This window comes from Melospiza melodia, chromosome 3 (genome assembly GCF_035770615.1).
Source record: "Melospiza melodia melodia isolate bMelMel2 chromosome 3, bMelMel2.pri, whole genome shotgun sequence".
Classification (NCBI taxonomy): Eukaryota; Metazoa; Chordata; class Aves; order Passeriformes; family Passerellidae; genus Melospiza; species Melospiza melodia.
This window is the reverse complement of record NC_086196.1, coordinates 7,403,486-7,424,029: the sequence shown is the minus strand read 5'-3', so window position 1 is coordinate 7,424,029 and position 20,544 is coordinate 7,403,486. Positions and strand designations below refer to the sequence as shown.

General features: G+C 36.5%; 1 protein-coding gene across 19 annotated transcripts in view; it reads left to right on the top strand.

Annotated features, from left to right (window-relative positions):
* Positions 1–20,544, top strand: part of DLGAP2 (DLG associated protein 2) — a 455,404-nt gene that overhangs the window by 149,149 nt on the left and 285,711 nt on the right. The window contains exon 2 of one of the 19 annotated variants that reach the window (XM_063150753.1): positions 8,545–8,716. The exons of 16 other annotated variants lie outside the window; for them this stretch is intronic. In XM_063150753.1, coding sequence (XP_063006823.1) covers positions 8,659–8,716 — 58 coding nt within the window. In that variant the 5' untranslated portion in view covers positions 8,545–8,658. Of the gene's footprint in view, positions 1–8,544; positions 8,717–20,544 lie in introns of those variants that run through there. 2 more of the 19 variants (XM_063150741.1, XM_063150745.1) reach the window with 2 other exon arrangements.

Below are 20,544 nucleotides of genomic sequence, written 5' to 3'. Positions count from 1 at the left end.
GTTGTTTAAAGGAACTTGCATTACATATATGTAATGTTCAAAACCCAAAAAAACCTCACTCAAATATGCCCACAATGAATATTGTATATGCCAAAGTGTAAAATAATAAGGGAAGAATATTGCACTAGGTTGTCTTGGATGGATTAAAAGAATAGATAATAAAACTTTTATATTTACAAAATCCTTTCTTCTTCTAAGTAAGATGCTTTACCTGCAAATTTTAGGAAAGCAAGTGAATTTGAAATGTTTATCTATATTTACTGTCCTTGATGTCATTCATTGAATAAAATATATGCACATATATGTTTATATGTATACACACGTATAAAAGCAAAGTAATGTGAACCTGTTGCACACTACAGCAACCTGCCTCAGTCATCTGAGCACATCTCTGAAGTGAGGGAAGATTTTTATCCTTATTTTGAGAATTAAGCAGAGACTCTGTCAGTTCCTCTATGTCCCCAAAGAAGCCTTTGGCAAAGTATGAAATTAAACACATTACTCACCAGTCCTGCACTACAGCCATAACCACTGACCTGAATGATGGACACACTGCAGTAGTCTTCAGTCTTTCATAACAGTTATTCCTGATGTTTTTCTCCACATCTGATAACTGTGTGTGACAAAATTCTATGACAGCCAGCATGGCCAGTATGTTTTTCTCTAGTAATTGCCCTAAAACTTCATATATCCTGTGCTGACTCAGGCAGCCTTGGCTACCCAGATAAATTGAATCTCTGGAAAATTTGGGTCTGTGTGCATTATGGGGACAGAAGATCTGGCAGAGATATTTGATCTCACTGTTCCTGGAACTGCAATTAGGAACATCCATCTGTGACCCCACTGCAATATGTGTAACACACTCCTGGGACCAAAGAACTTGTAAGAGTCATTACTGCAAACTCAGTATGTATTACTAATGTCAAAACCATGCTGAAGTTCCATCCCTGCATGATGCTGGTATGTGCTTTAGATCTAATATCACCTATAAAAAATGGTCAGAGTGTTTGCACAGCCTCCCATAAAGTATCATAATTTGTAAAAATAAATGTCAAGGAGGCTTGACAGATAATAAAGACTTTATTCTATAAGCTATAGCTAATTTTCTCCTGCAATATGTTGACACCATTCCATCTAATTTAATCTGAACTTGTGGTAATATAGGATCATGATGTATACATCAGCAGCTGTGTATCAGGTGTTGTTGAGCACGCTTCCTTTCTGAGTGTTACTTCTCACTGTCCCTTCAGTCTGACTTTTATTAATAACCAGCACAATCGTGAAAAATGTCAGTAATTTCCCTTTCTCATTTGCTTCTTTGGGAAATGGAGAGGGTGCACAGAATAGGGGAAAAGAGACTTCAAACTGTTGTATCCTTTCCTCATTTGACGTCAGTGTCTGTAAGGATTCAGAGACCTGAAGCCGAGATTGCAGTGAAGGATGCGAAGGCAGACTACTTGAGATTACACAACTCTTTTTTCCTTTAGGTGCAACATAGAAGAGTTTAAGAGATTCCCTAAAGAGCAACCTAATATTATGTCCCTCGGAAAAACATGGCTTTTTGGTATCTCTTATTCCTAGAGTAGATTTTTCTTGTGTGAGAAATGGCCTTAATATCACCTAAGACTGATGATGTGGACAAGAATGGCACATAAAAGCAAAGGTATAGGATAGTATTACTGTTTATCCAAAGTCCAAAATTCAATTACAGTCTTCATTAGATCAAAAATAATTCTATCTTTTTAATTCTTATGCTCCTTGAAAAAAAAATAGCCATATCAGCTATCTTTCATCATCTTATGCACCTCTTTTTAAATAATTTCTTCTTCCATGTGTACCCATCAATTTTAACTTTTTCTGTGCAGGCACTACTTTGCATTTGTGAAGGATAAGTGATTTCCTGCAAGTTCACTGCTTTCAGCTCTGGTGCACTGATTGGAGAAACTGTAGTGTAAATGAGTGCATATCAGCTCACGTTTTTCTGAATTTCTATCTTTTCACATATACTAAAAAGCACAGCTGGACATAAACATGCCATATTCACTCATAGTGCCATTCTATTTTGTGTTAATTTTGAAAATTGACTGCAAGATGCCATGCTTTGTTAATTGAAGGATTCTCTCTGATCTTAGATGCATCTTGATGCAAGTCGGTAGAGAGCTTGGAGAGTGAGTCTGCATCCTCTGGCAGAGCTCTAGTACCTGAATATTTATTAGGAGGATCATACCTGATAAAAAATATGCATAATACTTAGTCTTCAGTGAGACCTCTGTTTTTTTACTAGCATGGGTGCTTTGTACAGAACTTGGTTATGGGTGACACACATAAAAGGCACACTAAAAAGGCCCTAAATAGCTGGTTTCACTTTAACCTTTTTTTCCTTTCCACATTGAGACATCTTTTTAGAATCCTTAAGTCTTGTTTGCAGCAGGGAAGCCTCATAGTTATCCATTTCCTTAATCCTCGTCTTCCTTAAAGTGGTTAGTTGTTGTCAAGGGGTTGGATCCTCACCATGATATCATGGTACACCATCTCACCTGGTTATTCTTGAAGGACCTTTTCTCTTTTCATATCTAACATGCATTGTCTTAACATAGGCTTAAGAGAGACTCCTAATGCTGCAGGGACCTCCAGCCAAGGATTAATGGCAATTCTGAACTTTAGTTCCCTTGTGTTGCAGAAGTGCTTCCTCTGTACCCCAGGCCTTGGAGGCAGCATGACAAGCTTTCCTCTCTTCTGAGGAAATGGAGCAGAAACAGCTTGATGAGGAAACTGATAATTTCCACAGCTTTTTTGTTTCAGTAGAAAAGGAGGTAAGAGGTACCTTCAGTACTGGGGACCTCTACCAATAACGAATATGTATCTCTAGGAAAAGAGCTGAGAGGGCTTGGGGTTGGTTCTGAGGTGGGACGTCTGTCCCCAAGGCTTCAATAGCCTGTTCAGGGCATAAAACCAAGGAACAGTAGCCCAGCCTAAAAAGCTACCAGCTGGCATAGGTCCCTTGGTCACATAGGAAAAAATCTCTGCCTATAGTTTCAGGTTTAGCATATGGAGATGAGCCTTTTTTAATCCATCCTGTGTGTGGGTTCAACTTCTTAAAAATAGTTGCTGCAGCTGCACACTTTGAGTCTCTGTTCCTCTGAAGTAGGAGGGATGCTGAGCAGGTTTACAGCGCAGTGTCTTGAAGCAATGTCTCCCCACTGCCTTTAATTCTCCTGGGGACACCTTTTGCACAAGCCAAAAAGGGGTTCTGCTTATGAGCCAATATTCATATGAATGCATAAGCACTGTCTAAAGTAAGTGTGAAAATGTTACCAAAAATTAACAGCACATTGAATAGACCTTTCAATTATTCATTGAGAGCCTACTTATATTCCTCTTTGGCATTATACTTAGAAGTGTAACGATGCATTTTCTACAGATTTTATGGATTAGAAAATCATAGGATTAGCCACTCCATAAATTAATCCTGATGCATGTTAAGTAACTCATCTAAAAATGGATGCTTCCCATATAGGAAATGAATAATTAATTTTTGTTTTCCTGGTTAAAAAAAAAAAATCCCTCAGGTGCTTTTCTGTTTTTTGCTGAAGCTGAATTTTTTTAGTCCTCTGACAGTGTCTTACACCCCCCAATATGTCTTGTTTCTATGGAGACACCAATGAACTGCAGCTTGCATTCTTCTGCATATCACAATACAAGGTTGCTTCAGAATTTTCCCAGTGTTTCACTGCCTTCTCTTTTAATTAGAAATTAATCAATAGGTTCAGTCGTCCTGTCTCTTGCACTCATATACATTCACAGGCATATATGATCCCTGTGACTGTGAGCCAGCCTATAAACACAATGTATGCTTTCAAAGTTTTAATTTAGAGAACAGCACATTTTATACTGAGGCTTATAAGACCAGAATTCTGAGCTGTATTGGATGGCAGTGTGGGAAGATAGATATCTTGTATGCAGTAGATGAAATGGAAGGATTTTATACCTCATGCTTTTTAAGAATAGGAAGGATGTGTGGAGTTCTGGAATGAAGATAAAATATGTTTGGTTCTTTGAATTCTATTAATATTACCAGATATTAATGAATTCTGTTATTATTATCTTATATTTTTGTTTGCCCTCCCCCCCCCCCCCCACATAATTTGCATGTGAAATTTCACTCCTCATTCCTCCCATCCTGAATGACCAGTTATTTCAGGATGGTTCTGTAGATCTGATTCTCTGAGCCATATTGTTCCTGTGCTGTGAGCACAAGGACTCCTCTTCAGGGCAGCAGGAAGTAAACACTTGTGTGGCAGAACACGTGCTAGCAAACAGACAAAGAAAGAAGCTATGTAAATGATTTTGTTTATTAATTAAAAATGTACTGTGAAGTAGACAGTATTTTAATTATCAAGAACTAGTGAGACTGAAATGATGCCAGAAGTTGTATGCTACTGTTAGAGAGCCCTCTGAAGTCAATAATATACCTATTCTTCCTTCAAGGTAGTCTGAATTATTTTCCCCTGGTTAAATTGAAGAGGTAAAATAGAACCAGGCTGGTGCTGGTGCCCTGAGTTTATTTTTTTATATTATTATTATTATCTCATATTATGCTGTAATAAATTTCCAGTAACAATTCAAAATAGCATTTGCAGAGGCCTCATAATGGATAAATGTTTATGTAAACCACCTGGTGATGGCAACAGATTACATCTGATGCTCAGTTTGTGTGCTAAGATGTATCCTGAGCAACTTTTTTCTTATTTTTTCTTTGTGCTACTCAGCAGACTGTATCCTCCTGCTGTTTCATATGTTCATTGTGATCTCCTCTAGATAGAGTTGGGTTTTTTCCATTTTTTAAAGACTTCTGAAGTTAATAGTAGTCACTAATTGTGCTTAAACAGCTAATAATCCAGTGCAAAATAAAGAGTTTTGATGATACACTTCTAATATTTCTTGCCAATATGTTTGTATTTATGTCAATACATGCATATATACAGATATAGCTATGTTCACCTTTCATCATTGCTTTTTTTTGTCAAACTGAAAAGGTAAAAAACACAATTAAGCCTTTTATAGACATGATTTCAGAAAGAATGCTTTGTTTGAAGTCTATGAACATTTACTGCACTCTCAATTTATTTCAACTGTTGTTAACAGACAGAAAATAAGGTTTAACCTCTAGAAGGGCCAGAGCATTACTGCTTTCTCAAGGATAATAATTGTAGCTATGCCAGCTAGCACATAACAGTTAAATATATCCTTGCTTTTGACAGAAGCCAGTGGAGTTGGAACAGGGATGAGCATAGCTTATTAAATATAGCTCTTATGAAGACTGCTCTATAATTACTGTGACTTTTCTTTGTATCATTATGATCATAGGCTGATGAAAACAATGAGTCATGTGCTTTGAAAAGGCCAAGAACTATTCAGCCAAATAAAAAAGATTGTACCTAGAGTAACAGCCCTGTTAGTTTTCTTGGAGTAGTCTATGTAAATAATGCACTATAAAGGTTAAATAACTTTCACCAAAACTCCTTCTTCCACTGACAAGAGTTAAAAACTTAGAGGAGAATGCTCTTAGGAGGATCAAAAATGCTTCATTCCATGAAATCAAATACATATCCATGAGCAAATCATTTGAAAGTCTTTTTAATTGAGACTGGGTTTTTTGTATAAAAAGATAGGCTGATATTTTTGAATGTCCTCAAGTCTTTTCTGAAAACTTCAAAATGAAATGACCTATATACTCAAAATAATATGATTACAAAAATGCCTGATTGTCCTTTTTAATCAGCTCTGTCACTTCTCAGATTCAAAATAGTTCTGGATTCAAATATTTTCAATCTTTTCTAAGCCATGAGAGATTTCTGTTGTTTTTGTCCCCAGAAAAAGAAAAAATGTCAAGGGTGTGTTCTTTTGGTCTACATTATGTCCATTTTCCCCAGGTCTGTGTTGATACTACTGGAGAGGCAGACCCTGATGCAGCTGCTGTATGTCAGGAGCAGTGAACTTGAGCTTTTTAACCAAGACCTCAGTCAGAGCCAGAATCCACTGACTTCAAGAGTGCCCTTGCTTGAGAAGCTTACCCCTATTTGTAGTTACTGAAAACTAATTTTTTAGAGGGCAAAAGTTTTACACTTAAAACTTCAGCAGCTCATTTAATGAAGATTAATAATTGCATTTTCTTATTTTAGATTTCATGAGGCAATTGAGGTTCATCAAAACTGAGGCGTATTTATTCCAGACTTTACAAAGAAAATGTGAACCAGTAATTTCAAAGACAAAGTCAGGGGTTAAGAATAGTTGGTATTCACTGTCGTGAATGCTCGCAGAGCTGGAAGGCAGATAGGGCCACCATGTCTGAGATCAGGGCTGGCTGCCTTTTCAAGCAACCACTTGACAACTCCTTCTGTGAACCCAGCCAGCTTTGTATTAAAGGCTTTATGTTCATTGCCTTGGCTACATATACTGGGAGATTTATCTGAAGGCTCACATTCCTCATGGTTGTTATTTACTTTCTCACTTCTAGCCTAATTTATTCTTGGTTAGTGTGTTTGCAGGTCACCAGTAACGATGCAGGTAAAATAGATTTATTCCTTTTCTGTTTATGCTTTTTGATGTTTAACAGACACTTCTCATGCTTCCCTTAGTTATGTTGGAAATGTTTTTGGAAATGTTTGTGTCTGTGTTGAATTCATATATATTCTCACTATGTGTGTCTATTTATGTAAATAATATTATCTTCTATTTAATATTATTTGTTTGTTATCACATACCCTTCTGCACAGCCTTAAAGCAACCTAATTGTTTTGTCAATTGCATGGAGTTAATTCAAGGATCTCAAATCTGTAAGGGTAAACTATAATATGAAACAGTGAGTATGAATAGGTAAATAGAAAGAAGAACTGTAGTAAGTGCTTCAAAACCCATTCTGAAGCAAGCACAAACTTTCCAGTAAGTTTGGTTTCGACAAAAGCAAATATATAAGCAATCAGATTTTCTATGCCAAGGTTTCACAAATGGCTTCCTGGTAATGCCACAATTAAACATCAGTCAATTGAAAAAATAACTTAGTGAAACCAATTAAAAGGAATTATTTTGACAAATGGACTTTTAGACCTTGCTGCAGAAACCTTGGCTGATGACACATTCCAGTTGTCTGATGTGCTGCAATAATGATTAGTCTCTGTTTCAGCCTTATTTAACAGTTTCATTAATAGTTTTAAAGAAAGCAAGTGAACAGCATGTTAATGAAGTCAGCAGATGATGTAAACAGCAGGAAACAGAAAATAAACGATACTTAGGAGGTTAGAAATATGAGCAGAAGGAATTATGTATCATATTCTGATTGAGAGAAATGAGAAGCTAATGCATCTGTGATAAACTAGTTCAGAACTGATTTTATATGCCTAATACATATTAACTAATTGCAAAAAAATCTACACATTCAATTACACTAGAACATTTTATTTTCTGGTTGTAGAAGGTCCAGTTTGTAGTCAGTATAATGTCTAAAAGGGAAATACTGTCTTTGAAAGAATGTGCAGATAGATTGTGTAAAAGACTAGACATGCAATTGCTGAGTTTCACACAAATAAATGGATTGGAAGAGCAATTTGCTGTTGTTCAGGCAGGGGTAATGTAGGAGGAAAGACAAATGCAATGAATGAACAAAAAAGGAATGGAGAGCAAGACTACTGTTATCCACATACCTGAAATGTGTAAGCATTTACAAAAGATATGATTTATTTAGCATTACCACAGATTTGATATCAGGAAAATATTCTTTATTAGATGAAAGCAATCTCTAGCCATACCAAATGTAGATTGAAAAATATATATATACAGGCTGTAAAGCAAATTTAGTGCCAATTAATGGAAACCTAAAACAGGCTGTAGGCTTCCACTCACTTGCATACAGAAATGTCAAGTCTCTCCAACACCCCTGGCTGTGAATGCATGTTACAGAGTTCCTGAAGATTATATCTAACCTATACTTTTTCCCCCCTTTCCCAACAATATCCAAATTATAGGAGAGGAGACTTCCCAAGTGCTCCATTCAGCAAGCCCAATCCCACACAAGCTCTAAAATATTTCCCCTTCCCCGGTGTGGTGACATGCACACTGCAGGCAGACTGACAACTACCTCCTCCAGTTGGAACATATAATCATCAATACCCTTCTGAGCTCATTTAAAATGTGACTAACTTAAGCCTCAGCTCATACATTGTCAAATCCCACTTGGTGAGTCTTGTTCCTGTTCCAGCTGGAGATGGGCCCACGCTGGAATTTGGGAATCTAGTTTTCACGTTCCAAAATTGAACAAAGAGACTCGGACTCATTTCTAGTTTCCTAAACTGCAGTCATGTCTGTAAGTAAAATGCTGAAACATTAGTTGTCTGGGAAAAATAAATGAGTGATGATTTTAAGAGATAAGCTGTGGCTACTCAGTGCAGTAGCTTCCAGCTTTTTGGTGCTGTTCCCAGAAATGCTTCAACCATGGTGAGGAGCTCAATTCTCTAATTAAAAAAAAAAATTGTATCAAATATTTTTCAGCTTTACACTCTCAAATTAAAGCTTAAAAACCTCCAAGGAAGGAAAGGAGGCCAGATTGGAGGGGGAGGAGGTGAGAGGAAGGAAACGGGTGGAGAAAACCACTATATTCCCAAGATGCAAGGAAAGTTGAAAAGTAGAAGAAAAAATATATTAAATCAGTGTAAACTAAGAGGTAAGTTTAAGGCATTTTTTTTACATTGAATGTATGTTTTGTTGGGAATTTTTAGCAGTAAAATTCTGTATACTTTGCAAACATTTGAAATACATTTAAGTGAGGTAATTGCTTTTTTTTCAATTTCTTCTGCTATGAACTTGATCTATATTTTTATTAAGCCTATCAAAGGATGTGTTGTGCTGGTATTTTGCTACTTTTCTGCTGTTGCTGGGTAAAACTGTCTATTACCTCACCAATGACCTACATGAAGTGAAACAACATCCCATGGCAGCAGACAGGTTGTTTTGTTGTAGAGCTCAGCTGCAAAAGTTAATTGTTTATGGAGGCTTAATGGGCATTGTGCTCCTACTTACCTAACCTGCTGCAATTCAGTAGTGTGTTAGTGTAGCTTAGGAAAAGAGCCCCTGAAGTAATAGATTTTGGTATAGTTAGGAAGATAGTTGACCTGTGTTCTCAACTTGAGGTCAGAGCAATGTCTTACATTTTTATTAGTGTTGTTGCTGTTATTGCTATTTGGTGTACTGCCTATGCAGGGGTTGTATACATTAAGGTTTGATCAGAGACCACAAGCCAGCTGCTGAATAGTAAAGCTTGGTGCACTTAAAAGCTCATTTATTACTGGGATGTTGGTTGCTATACTGCCAAGAGCCTGCTAGAGATGCAACAGAATAAAAATATTGGTGATGAATATGACTGTGCTTGTATTGCTGCACCAAAGACTTTGCACAGTTAAGTTTAGAAAGGAAGGAAGAAGAAATCTGGGAAAAGTAGAGGCAGGTGTAAGGAGGTTCTGCATAGCTGTACCAGCTGGGTAGAGCAGGGAGGCTACAGATGCTCCTGTAGCCCTCAGCACCCACTGCATACATAGACCAGATTACTTGCAGCATTTTTATTTGTGAAGGTTGGGAACAGTGTAGGGTAAGTGCAAGACAGCTGCCAAAATGGGAGAGACAAAAGCTCTCAGTAGCTGATAGTGAAAAACAATAGAAGAGATGGGGTTTGTAGGGAATGCTGGCACCTTCCTGTCTGATCCACATCCAGCTTCTGTTGTGTCTGGTCCTCTCAGGCTGGAGGTCATACTGTGTTTAAAAGCTTCTGATGTCTCAATTGTTCATGGTTTTATCCAGTCTTGTTTTTCAACATGTTTACACTATTGATTTAAAAAATGTTATGGAAATAGGTTCTATAAGTTAATTACATTGTCTTTGGTTTAAGCCTTGCGTTTGAGTATTTTATGGATTGCCTCAAGTGTTTTGACTGTGAAAAGTGAATGCTTGTCATTGCCTCCTTAAGCTGTCTGCTTATTAACTGAAAAGATGCAGTCTGCTTAGATTCCTCATGTCCTTGTTCCTCTCTGTGCATTTTCTAGCTGTGCTATGTATCTTCAGTGATTCAGGTGAAAATGTTAGTGATTTGATGCCTTCTGAAGACATGTATGTCTAATGACTATGCCTCTTGCTTGTGCTCACCACTTAGCCTTCCTTAACTTTTCTAAACATTTTTTTCAGAGTTGAACTGAATACTTAACTATTTCTACAGATAACAGTTACATAAATATATGCATGGCAGCTGTGCACTTCAAGATGAATATATTATGGATGAAGAGCTTGAATGCCACAGTATTTGTACTATTTTTATTCAGACACATCCTGAGAATTTAGCATCAAATGGCCTAATTCTGCTCTGAATCTAAAGCCAGTGAATTAAACCAGAAACTCCTACCAGACTTCACAGGATCCCACTCTGCTCTGCCTATTAGAGGAAAGAGTTTGACATCATTTTCCTAATTGTTCTGAATTGTGCATGAAGCTAGATATTAAGAAGGGCAGTCTTTTGTAGGAAAGGAAACTTGGGAAAAAAGAAACCCCACTTTCTAGTGGATGCTATGGTGGCATTGAGGCAAACAAGAAGTTGAAGATGGCTGAGCAACAAGAGCTGTGAGGGGTGGGCAGGGAGAGCTGGACACAGCCCAGCAGGCAGGTAGCCAGCAGCTGCAGTTGCAGACTCCAAAAAGTAGCAGGGGTGCTCCTACATTAGTCAGGTACTCTGATACCAGAATTCCTTCAAACATCCAAAAGGCCTTGGACACCTTTGAAGGTAAATGGGAATAAGGGATCCCAAGCCACCTGTGCCATTTTCAGCCTTGAGGTGTCTGAACAGAAATAAAAGGCAAGACAGAAATTGTGCTTTAGAACAGACCGGACAGCTGATGTCTCTTGCAGCCTTTATTTTGTTCTGTAGAGATTAATGGAAAGCATTTTCTTCAAACATTTGGAAGCCATGACCTATATTTTAACCAAATTCATAAATAATTAATATGGCTATTTAATTATTACTCCATCACCAGACCAAATTATCCAACCAATGAATTAATCATAATTATATTCTTCCCAGTACCTGTCGTGTATTCTTGTTTTTTCTCATCTGTGGGTGCTTTGAACAGTAAGGGAACCCTTTTAAGCTGATACAGTTTAGTTTAGTATGAGACTAGAAGGAAAATAAATGTTTAAATAGATTCTACATAGAGAAAATAGAGTTTGGGCATTTTCCCAAAGTCAGATGTTCTTGCTTATTGCTAATGTCACAGAAGAGAAGTAGGGGAAAACTCCAAATTGCTAAAAACACCATATGCAAAAATTAGCCATTTACTTGGAAACTAGCAGCTATCCATAGGAATTGATGTGTTGGCATTAGTAGATCATCTCCAGGTGTGTTCCATCAGATTCACTTCACAACAGATGTTAGACAAGAGTGTCATGAAGAAATTCTGGCTGGCATTAATAAAGCTGTGCATGGCAGCACTTCAGGAAGAAAAGCTGCCTTTGATACTGCTTATTTAAGGATTTATTCAAATGTTCAAATAGGTTGAATCTAGGCAAATAATAGCAAGATGGGGTAATAAACAACAAAAGCAGTCTTCTATCATGTGCTACCCTGAGCTTTGCTATATTCTCAGATTGTCCTTTTGAGACAGGGAATTTAAGTCTCCCTGACTTAAAGAAGTCTTGGTAACACCTCAACAACTCATTCAATGCAGTATTCACCCAGCTGCAGCTGGATCAAATGGAATGGGGACAAAATGGTGTCAGCATTTTAAGGACTCTTTGACTTGAATTTTACCAACAGTTCTGCTGGTAACTGGCAATACTAAAGGCTTTATCATAGCACAATACCTGTTTTGGCCAAATGCTGCCCTTTTCCCTACTCTCAAGTTGTGCCCCAGCAGAGTGTCCCTTGCATTAAGCATCTCTAGATGCTTTTGCTCTTTCTGGCAAGTGTGTATCCCTCCATTGTCCCTAGGTTTAAAAAAATAGATGAGTATGCCTGAGAGTGTGGAAGAGAACTGAAGGCAAACCCTCTTCCTCTTAGAAAGTGATCTAAGCTGGCAGAGGACAGCCCCAGTAGTTGCTCTCCATGTCTACCATGCAGAAGGCACAGTAGATGACACTTCAGCTAAAGCAGAAATGTTTAAATGCCAAATAGACTGGATAAAGAAAGGCATTGTTTTTTACTATGTTCCTACATCTGATGTGCTCCAAACAAAACACTACACAAAGAAAAAGCCAAATAGAAAGATCTTCTCTCTTCCACAATTTTTTCTATCCCTCTAGGGAATGCCTCCCTCTCCTGAGGTGGCCCTTCTTTCCCCAGCAGTCTCTTTCATCAAGGACACTCTGCCTGTAGTCACAGCAACTGTTAAAAATGCACAAAGTTCCAATGTGAACTTCATCCTCTTACTTGTCATCACTGCTATGAACACAGACAGAAAGAGAAAAAGAGAATCACAATCATTAAGCTTGGAAATGGCCTTTAAGATCATTGAGGCCAACTATAGACCTAACACAGCCAGGTCTACCTCTAAACCATGTCCCTAAGTGCCACATGTGCATGTAAATAAAATCAGGTCCCTGTAATGCATTCACTTTCATGTCCAGATATATTATTTAAATATTGCTGTATAACAAATTATATTAGAAGTGTCCAATTCTCACTAGATTTTTCTTCCAATTCTTGCACATTCAGATATGTTCTTGCCATAGTTCAAAAGGAATCTCACAGATGGTTTCCTGTCTGGCAGTTCTTGGGCCTTTCAGATTCCACTGTTGGGGCTTCTATGGTTCCTGGTTATAGGACTTTATCCTTGAAATAATTTAAAGTAGAAAGGAAAGCAAGAAATACATAAGTACCTCTTCAAATGTTATTAATAGTCTTTATTATAACAGAATAGTTGTTTCTGAAGTCAAGCAAGAAGCTGGTTTAGCAAAAAATTTGAGTCAAGTTTTGCCAAATTTCTCAGCAAATGAAATGAGAAGTGTTTGAAAGAAGAACTTTGATGTATGCAAGAGTGTTCATGCATTTAGATAGCCAGTGACTTCCATATTTGAGGGAAAGTATGGTTATGTTTTGTGTTTTGGACAGTCTAACTTACCAATCAGTATTAAATGATTAATGGCAAATATATACCCTGACTTTTATTGCCATTCAAGTTTTAAGGAAAGGGAATTTTCCTCACGTCTGGTGCTCTCAGCTCTCTTGTGAGCTATACATGGTCAGGAAAGTGATTGGCTCTGTAAACTGAACTAATGGGCAAGGGAGGGATGGATCTGAAAGAAGCTCTGCTTCTTATTTCTCTTACAACACAGTTGATCAAGTATGGTGAAGGAATCTGCTCTTGGTTTGAATCAGTGAGGCAGTTGTCTGGAATTGGGTTGTCTGGAATTAGGAAGGAGTTGACTTTTGAGGTAGTTTCCTTCCCCTTCAGTGTGTCTGATCATTCTCAGGTAGGTTAGACAAAACTGCAAACTGCATCTGCAGAGGCAAACTGTGTAGTGCAGCATCAGAAAAATACTCTGATGGAAAAACACCTTATTCACTATTAGTTTAGCATTCTATAAATTGAATAATAAATCAGTACTGAAACACCTTTCTGATGATGAAGTGGCCTCTGAACTCTATGTGCCAAACTGGGCTGTTTGAAAAACTGACCATTTACCTCACTCCAGGTGACATTCAGTAAGCAACAGATCAGCCAAGAGAAGAGGAAACTGAATCTTCAGTTTATAATTATCTTAAGAAAATAGGCACTCAATATCAGATTGCTATATTATTACTATATTTATTTAAAGAGATTGTTTAAGTGGGAATTGGTTTATGCCAACATTTGCCCTAGGAATGCAATAGTAACACCAGCTTTGGCCCAGAGTAAAGTCTGATTATTAGGCAAGAAATATTGTACTGACCTCCAGTGTCAAAGGTGTCATTGGGCTCCTAGCTGCTCAGTTTTCTTCTGGGAATAGAGTCATGATTTGAGCTTTTATGCTGAAAGTTCATGTTCAGCAGATGCCTTAAGGTGGAATTATTTCATAGAATAACAGAAATAGCTGAGTTTGGAAGACATCCCTAGAGATTTTTCAGTCAGAGCCCACCAGCTGAAAGTTGGTTGCCCATGACACTGTCCAAGTCAGTTGGGTTTTGTCACCCAGAATGGGGACTGCACAAACTCTCTGGGGAATTAATCCAACATTTTATCAGTTTCATGGGGAAAAAAAAAACATTCTAAATTTTGAGTGGAATTTCCTCTATTTCAATTTGTGCCCATTGCCTCTTTACTGCCAGTTGATATTCTGAGAAGAAAATAACATAGGGACAATTATTAATTTGTAAACTGCAGAAGACTGTATTGTTTACAAAACAAAGAGAGGAACAGCTAAGAAAGAATGTTATCATTTCTTTTGTTACTCTGTTCTTTAAATCTGGATCAACAGTCTTTTAAAAACACCCACAGCAGACTAGAATTAGTAGAAATTATGTAGGAGGAAAAGTCTGAACTTGATGCTTTGCTTACCTCTCTGTCCTTTGAAAAGAGAGGTTAAATTCTTCCCTTTAAAGTGCTTTTTCAACAGGTTTAATGGGTCCAGAACACTCAGCTGAATTCAAATTCATTGCCATTCTCAACCCACTAACTAACAAGAGTGATTAACAAGAAATTAAGTACTGTGCAATTTTGTACTTCAGCAGTGTTCTCCTCTGTTTCAGAATTATTTAGAAGTGAGATATTTGTAGCAGCTTTGTTATAAATTGGCTATATCACCATTCTTTAATCAGTAATACATCTTGCAGCAAGGGGGTGGAGTGCTCATTCTCTCTTGGAACTATGTATGGATGTGTGTATGTCTCTGAATATCTAGGGCAAAAGCCTTCAGGTGTGGCTTATGAGCCAGGAAGTTTTCCCCATCATGATGCAGGATGATAACTAGAGAAAAGCATTAAGGCAGCCACAGCACATAATTTATAAAATTTTAATATCTATAAATGAGTGAAGACTTTGACTGTCCTCTGGTGCCCACTTGTAATAAGTTTTGCTGTAGAAATCTATTCAGAATCACAGCTGTTATCAGGACAACATCTTTCTTCACCATCTATTACAAAAAACAGCCAACAGGTTTTGTTACTGTAATTCACAGGCTCTCATCGTTCTACAGGGCTATATATAGTTCAAAGGTTCAATATCAATTTCTTCTATTTCTTTGAGTTTTAGAGGTTGCCAATGTTTTCATCAGAGTAGTGCTGAATATTACTTCACATATGTGGATGGCTTTCAGCCATTATATCAAAATCCAGGGATCTGTGAGTATGAAACTGTGGTTGAGTATGAACCTGTTTTGGGTATGAAATTTAATGGGTTTGATTACTGTCTGTAAACTACTTTGTTCAACAGATAAATTTTTTTAGCATTATTATTTGAGTAAGAATTTAAGATAATCCTATTTACACAATGGGGTGAAGAAAAAGATTAGCCAATATTTATTGCAGGTAACTTTCAGAGTTTAGCTTAAGGAGGCAAAGGTAATGGCTGCTTTTACTGTCTCTGGGAGAGATTTACCTCTGTCTCTCTCCAATGGCTGTAGAGAGAGGGAATATTTTCAGCTTCCATTTTAAGGAAATATTCAAAAGAACTGAAAAAACTGAAAAGAACTGAAACTATCTAAGAGATGAATATTCTTGAAAACTGCAACAACAAAAATACTCATGACACTCTACAAAACTTTCTGAATGGAGAGGTAAGGTGTGAGTTAATTTTAAAAAAGAAGAAAAAATCCATGGAATGTTCATCCTCTCCTGATCTCAGGTATAAGGAGAATGAGTGTTTCTCTCTAACAGCAGTGTAGACTGGCAAAGATATGTAAGTTAGATAGAATTCTCTGGAAACTAGAATGGTTTAAGATTTAAATTTGAGGTATTCTCTTCCACTACAAGTATTATTTTAGTTTAATTTTTAGGGACATGAGAATATTTTTGTGTTGGATTTATCTCTTTCACTTCACTGCACAAGTTATAATAGTTGTGTTCATCCTGTTTTCCTGAATGTAATGTTTCTGTCACTGTGCTACTGCCAGTGATTATAATAGAAGTTCTTTTCATGTATGCCTTGTCTGACTGATTAATTACTTAGATAATATAAATGAGATCACAAGGAAGTTTTTCATATTTTTGTATGTTTATCTTTGCAGGTGTACATGTATTAATGTCACATGTATTCTGACTCATTCACAAACATTCTGAAAATCTTGTTTCCTGATTCAAATCAGGAAAGGCAGCAAAATGACTTTTGTGCTGTTTTATAAAGCCAAGCACCTAAAATGATTGAATTAGATCAAATTATCAGAAATTAATTATGTGAATACATCTAGTTAAATATAGCTTTGAATATAATATTTTCGTTTGAGAACACATTTGTTTGGACTCTGTCATATGGAATCACTGAGCAACAGTTTATGATGGGTATGTCCTATAAGCTATTGCATGCCACTGTGGAAGTACTGACTCCAGCTGGGATTGTAATTAAATACTAAAGGCCTGGAATTTAAATGTTTTTGGGTCTAAGCAAATGCTAAACTTCATGCTGAAGATGCAAGGGCAGGATGGCAAGGAGGGCCATATCATAACAAGGTTCATTTATCTAGACTATAATTCCTCCTGTTCATATTGGGGTAACTTGCATCTTACTGAAACTTCTCAGCTTTACCAAAGTAGGTGAGGTGAGTAGTTCAGATGATAAACTGACAAACAAGACCATATTGTCTTGTGGTTTTTTTGAGGACTACCTTTATATGACCTTTTAGTTGTGGTTGCCACCACCAGACAGGGTTCTTTAAGCTGTTTGAAGTCTGTAATAGAAAAAGTTTTGCTTCTCCACACTCTCAGTAGCTTTCATTTTCTTCTCAAACTGTAAAGCTAATTTTCTTCAGGTGGATATGTTCCACTGGTTCCTTTATAAATGGACGTTTTAACTTAAAAAGGTCCATGGAAACAAACAGAAAAAAAAGCTCATTCTAGCCAGGAAAAAATAGGAGTTATCTATAAGAGTGGGAAGTTGGAACATGGAGGAGGCTTTCCGATGCTTTTTAGCATATTTTGCTAAAAAGCAGATGCTTCAAATGCTTCAAAAATAGTCATATGGCAGAAACTTGAAAGAACAGTAAAAGCTGTCAAAGCTATCAAGACTGTATGAAGTAAACTTATAAGCATAAGATGAAGCTTGCATTCTTTTCATGCTCTCCATGCTGTTTAAATATGTCCTTGCTGGTCTACTCTTCAGAATTTTTATTCTATATTGGTGCAAAAATGGAATATAATGGTTAGTAAATGACTTTTAATCTGGAGATTTGTCAGGTGTCATTCCAACCTTATCAGCATTTGACTACAGTATAACCAGGGCATAGCTTTAAAATAACATCATTGCAAAATATTCTTTAAAACAACCCCAAACAAAGATGTTGTCTATGACAGACATAAACCTAGTGTATCCAAGAGAGATTGCTAGCATGTAGTCAAAGGCTGATTAATGGGATCAGTAGATAAACTAAGCATATAAATTTAATGCTTCCAGATTTCTTGTAAAAATATAGACATATGGAAAGTAGGCAAGAGAATTCAGAATAAGGTTTTAAATAAAATCAAACCTAAGATGTATTACTGCATATGCTGTATAAGCATAGATGCTGCTGGGAATACAATGGCTTCATCATCATGGGTTCAGTCAGTCAATGGATATTCTAGACAGTAAATCAGTGGAGGCTGTCATTATTGAGAGCTTATTATGAAACAATTTCAGAGGTTAGATATACAAACTAGTCATATCAGCTTAAGTGAAGAATAACTATTAACTTTTCAATATTCATCAAAAGCAGAAAGGCTATGTTTAGGTTCTCTAATGCTTATGAATAAATGACATTTTTATTACTTATCATTCCTAAACAGCAGTGTAATAATTACCAAATATTGATGACAATTTCTGAATACTGAACTGACCCTGCATGTTTGCATATATTTGTTCTGAAAGAATGATAGACTCATCATCTTTAGAGGAAGTATATGCTGAGAATATAAAAAATATGAGCCAACTGGTGCTAGATTTTCAGATATTAGGAGTACTTGATTTCAAAGGAGATAGACCTGCTCTGAATATCATAATTCATAGCTCAGAGAACATGTGAAGCATCTAATCTCTCTCAGTGCACTGCAGGAATTGTCACCCTGGTATGTTTTCATAATGCATTATACAGTTTACTCAAAGGCATTTGAAAACTTCTCTGATTTTCTATAGAGATTATTGTAAAATCAAATACATCTCAGTTCTACCAAAGGCTGCCTGATTATCTTAACTCAGCTACTACAAAAGGGGGAAAGCAAACAAATCAAAAGATATCAGAATACAAGTGATCTCTTCTTTCCAATTTAAAATAAATGGAGAAACAACTTCATAGTTAATACCTCCATGTACACTATTTTTCATAGTGTATACTGGCATAAAGTTGAAAAGATTGATTCCTTCCTATTCACAGTAATGGTCCAGAATAGGATGCATTTCTTGACTAAAATTTTAGGATATAAATATATACACCCATATTTTTCAATGTAGTAGAATTTCACTGTGCTAAATTGCATGGGTTGATGCTTCTGTGTTCTCATATGTCCAGTGTGGTGTCTATGCTACTAACATACTTATGTTTGTCTTATAGTTTGCAGTTATCAAGACAAAAATATTTGTGTCTTCATGGAACTATGCACTTTTCAGTTCTCTAAAATGTGTTCTATTCTGTGTAAGGTTTACTTACAATAACCAGTTATCTTTGATGTGTAGCCTTATCAAATGCTTCTTGAAAAATGCATACCATCCTCCACATCACTCAGCATTGTCTTCAAAGAGTTCTATCCACTTAGTTATGCAAGATATTCCTATTATACAGTCACAGTGGCTGGCTTTAATGGAATTAAGCTTAACTTAGTGGTCTCTTGCCAGCTGCAACAAAATTGTTTTCAATACATATTAAAAATGTTAACCTAGCTGGTGATTAAATATTTTACCCTTTCTAATGAGTTATTTGAATAGTGGTAGTCTCAACTTTCTAAATCTTGAGAAGATGGTTCTGCCATCACAGAGTACTGACTGTGAAAGCTCAGTAAATGCTTTGCTAATTGGAAAGCATTAGGAAGCAAAGCACATGTATGTACTTAAACAACTGAAGCATAGAATAAAAACAAAATTTCAGAGTGAAAGAGAGGAGTCTAAAATTCAGAAGAAAATTTCCAATGTTAATAACCAGAAAATAACAAGAATGCTAAAGAAACTTAACTTTATGATGCTGCAAATATCACCTCCAGGTCTTGGAGGCTTGGAAAACTTAATTTTAATTTTTTCCCAAATGGGAGGAGTATGTTAGTTATAGAGTTATAGTCATGATTATTATAGAGTTATAGTCATGATTTTATGCCATAGGAATAATTGCATTTTAATAATTGAATTGCATTTTTCAGTAGATTTTCAACTTAAGGACAAATTTTGGAATGAAAACCAATACATAGAAAAAAATTACATATATTGACTGTGTAATTGTGTATTAATTGTGTATCATCAAGGCTGTCACCAGACCAACAAATATACAATAGTACATTGTAGAGCATTAGGAAAAAAATTAAAAATGGAACGTGAAAAGCTTAAAGCCACAGTAATGATAGAGATACTCTTTTCATACACTTCTATGAAGGCAGTTTACACCAATACACACTGCAATACAGAGTGAAAAGGAGTTAATGGTAGTGATATCTTGTGCAGCTTGGAAATGGAACCAGACTTTTGCATTCATTTTCATCGTGGAGGGAAGAAGTAGGCTGTGAAAATCAAGACATATTTTGTTAGTAGACAGAGTATTAAACTGAAGATCTTCTCCCAGACAATCTGAAACAAACCCATGTTTGTAGAGACAGAATTTGGGCTTTTATTAAATATGGGAGAAATGTTCTGGTTCCCCATTGCAACTGGATCTATTATGATATGGGTGAGTTTAATCTGAAAGAAAAGTAAGCAAGTCTTTAGAGGGCTGTAGGTCTTGATATGCTGTTGCATGCTTGAAGCATACAATGAAGCATTGGGAAATAATCCATTGATTATGTTGTGGGACTACAGTTGGACACTAGAAGCCTAATTAATATTTTGGTGAAAAGTGGATATTGTTGTCTTATAGAATTTTCTCAGTAGACAAATAGACATTCTGTCTCCTAAACTAAGAACAAAATCATTATTGGTAAACAGAGTGCTGCAGCTTTAGCAAAGTATAGATTTTTCTTTTCCCCCTTCCCACTTAAATCAATGGGAATTCTAATCTGCTGAAGTACAGTTAGTCTTATGCAGAGAAACAAGGTGTACTTAGATTATGTAGGAAGCACAACTAAGACAAACCTGAATTATCCACATATCCTCTTTATTTGTTAGTTTAGAATTGTCGACTTATTCTGATATTAAAGCACAGACACTGGTTCCAGCT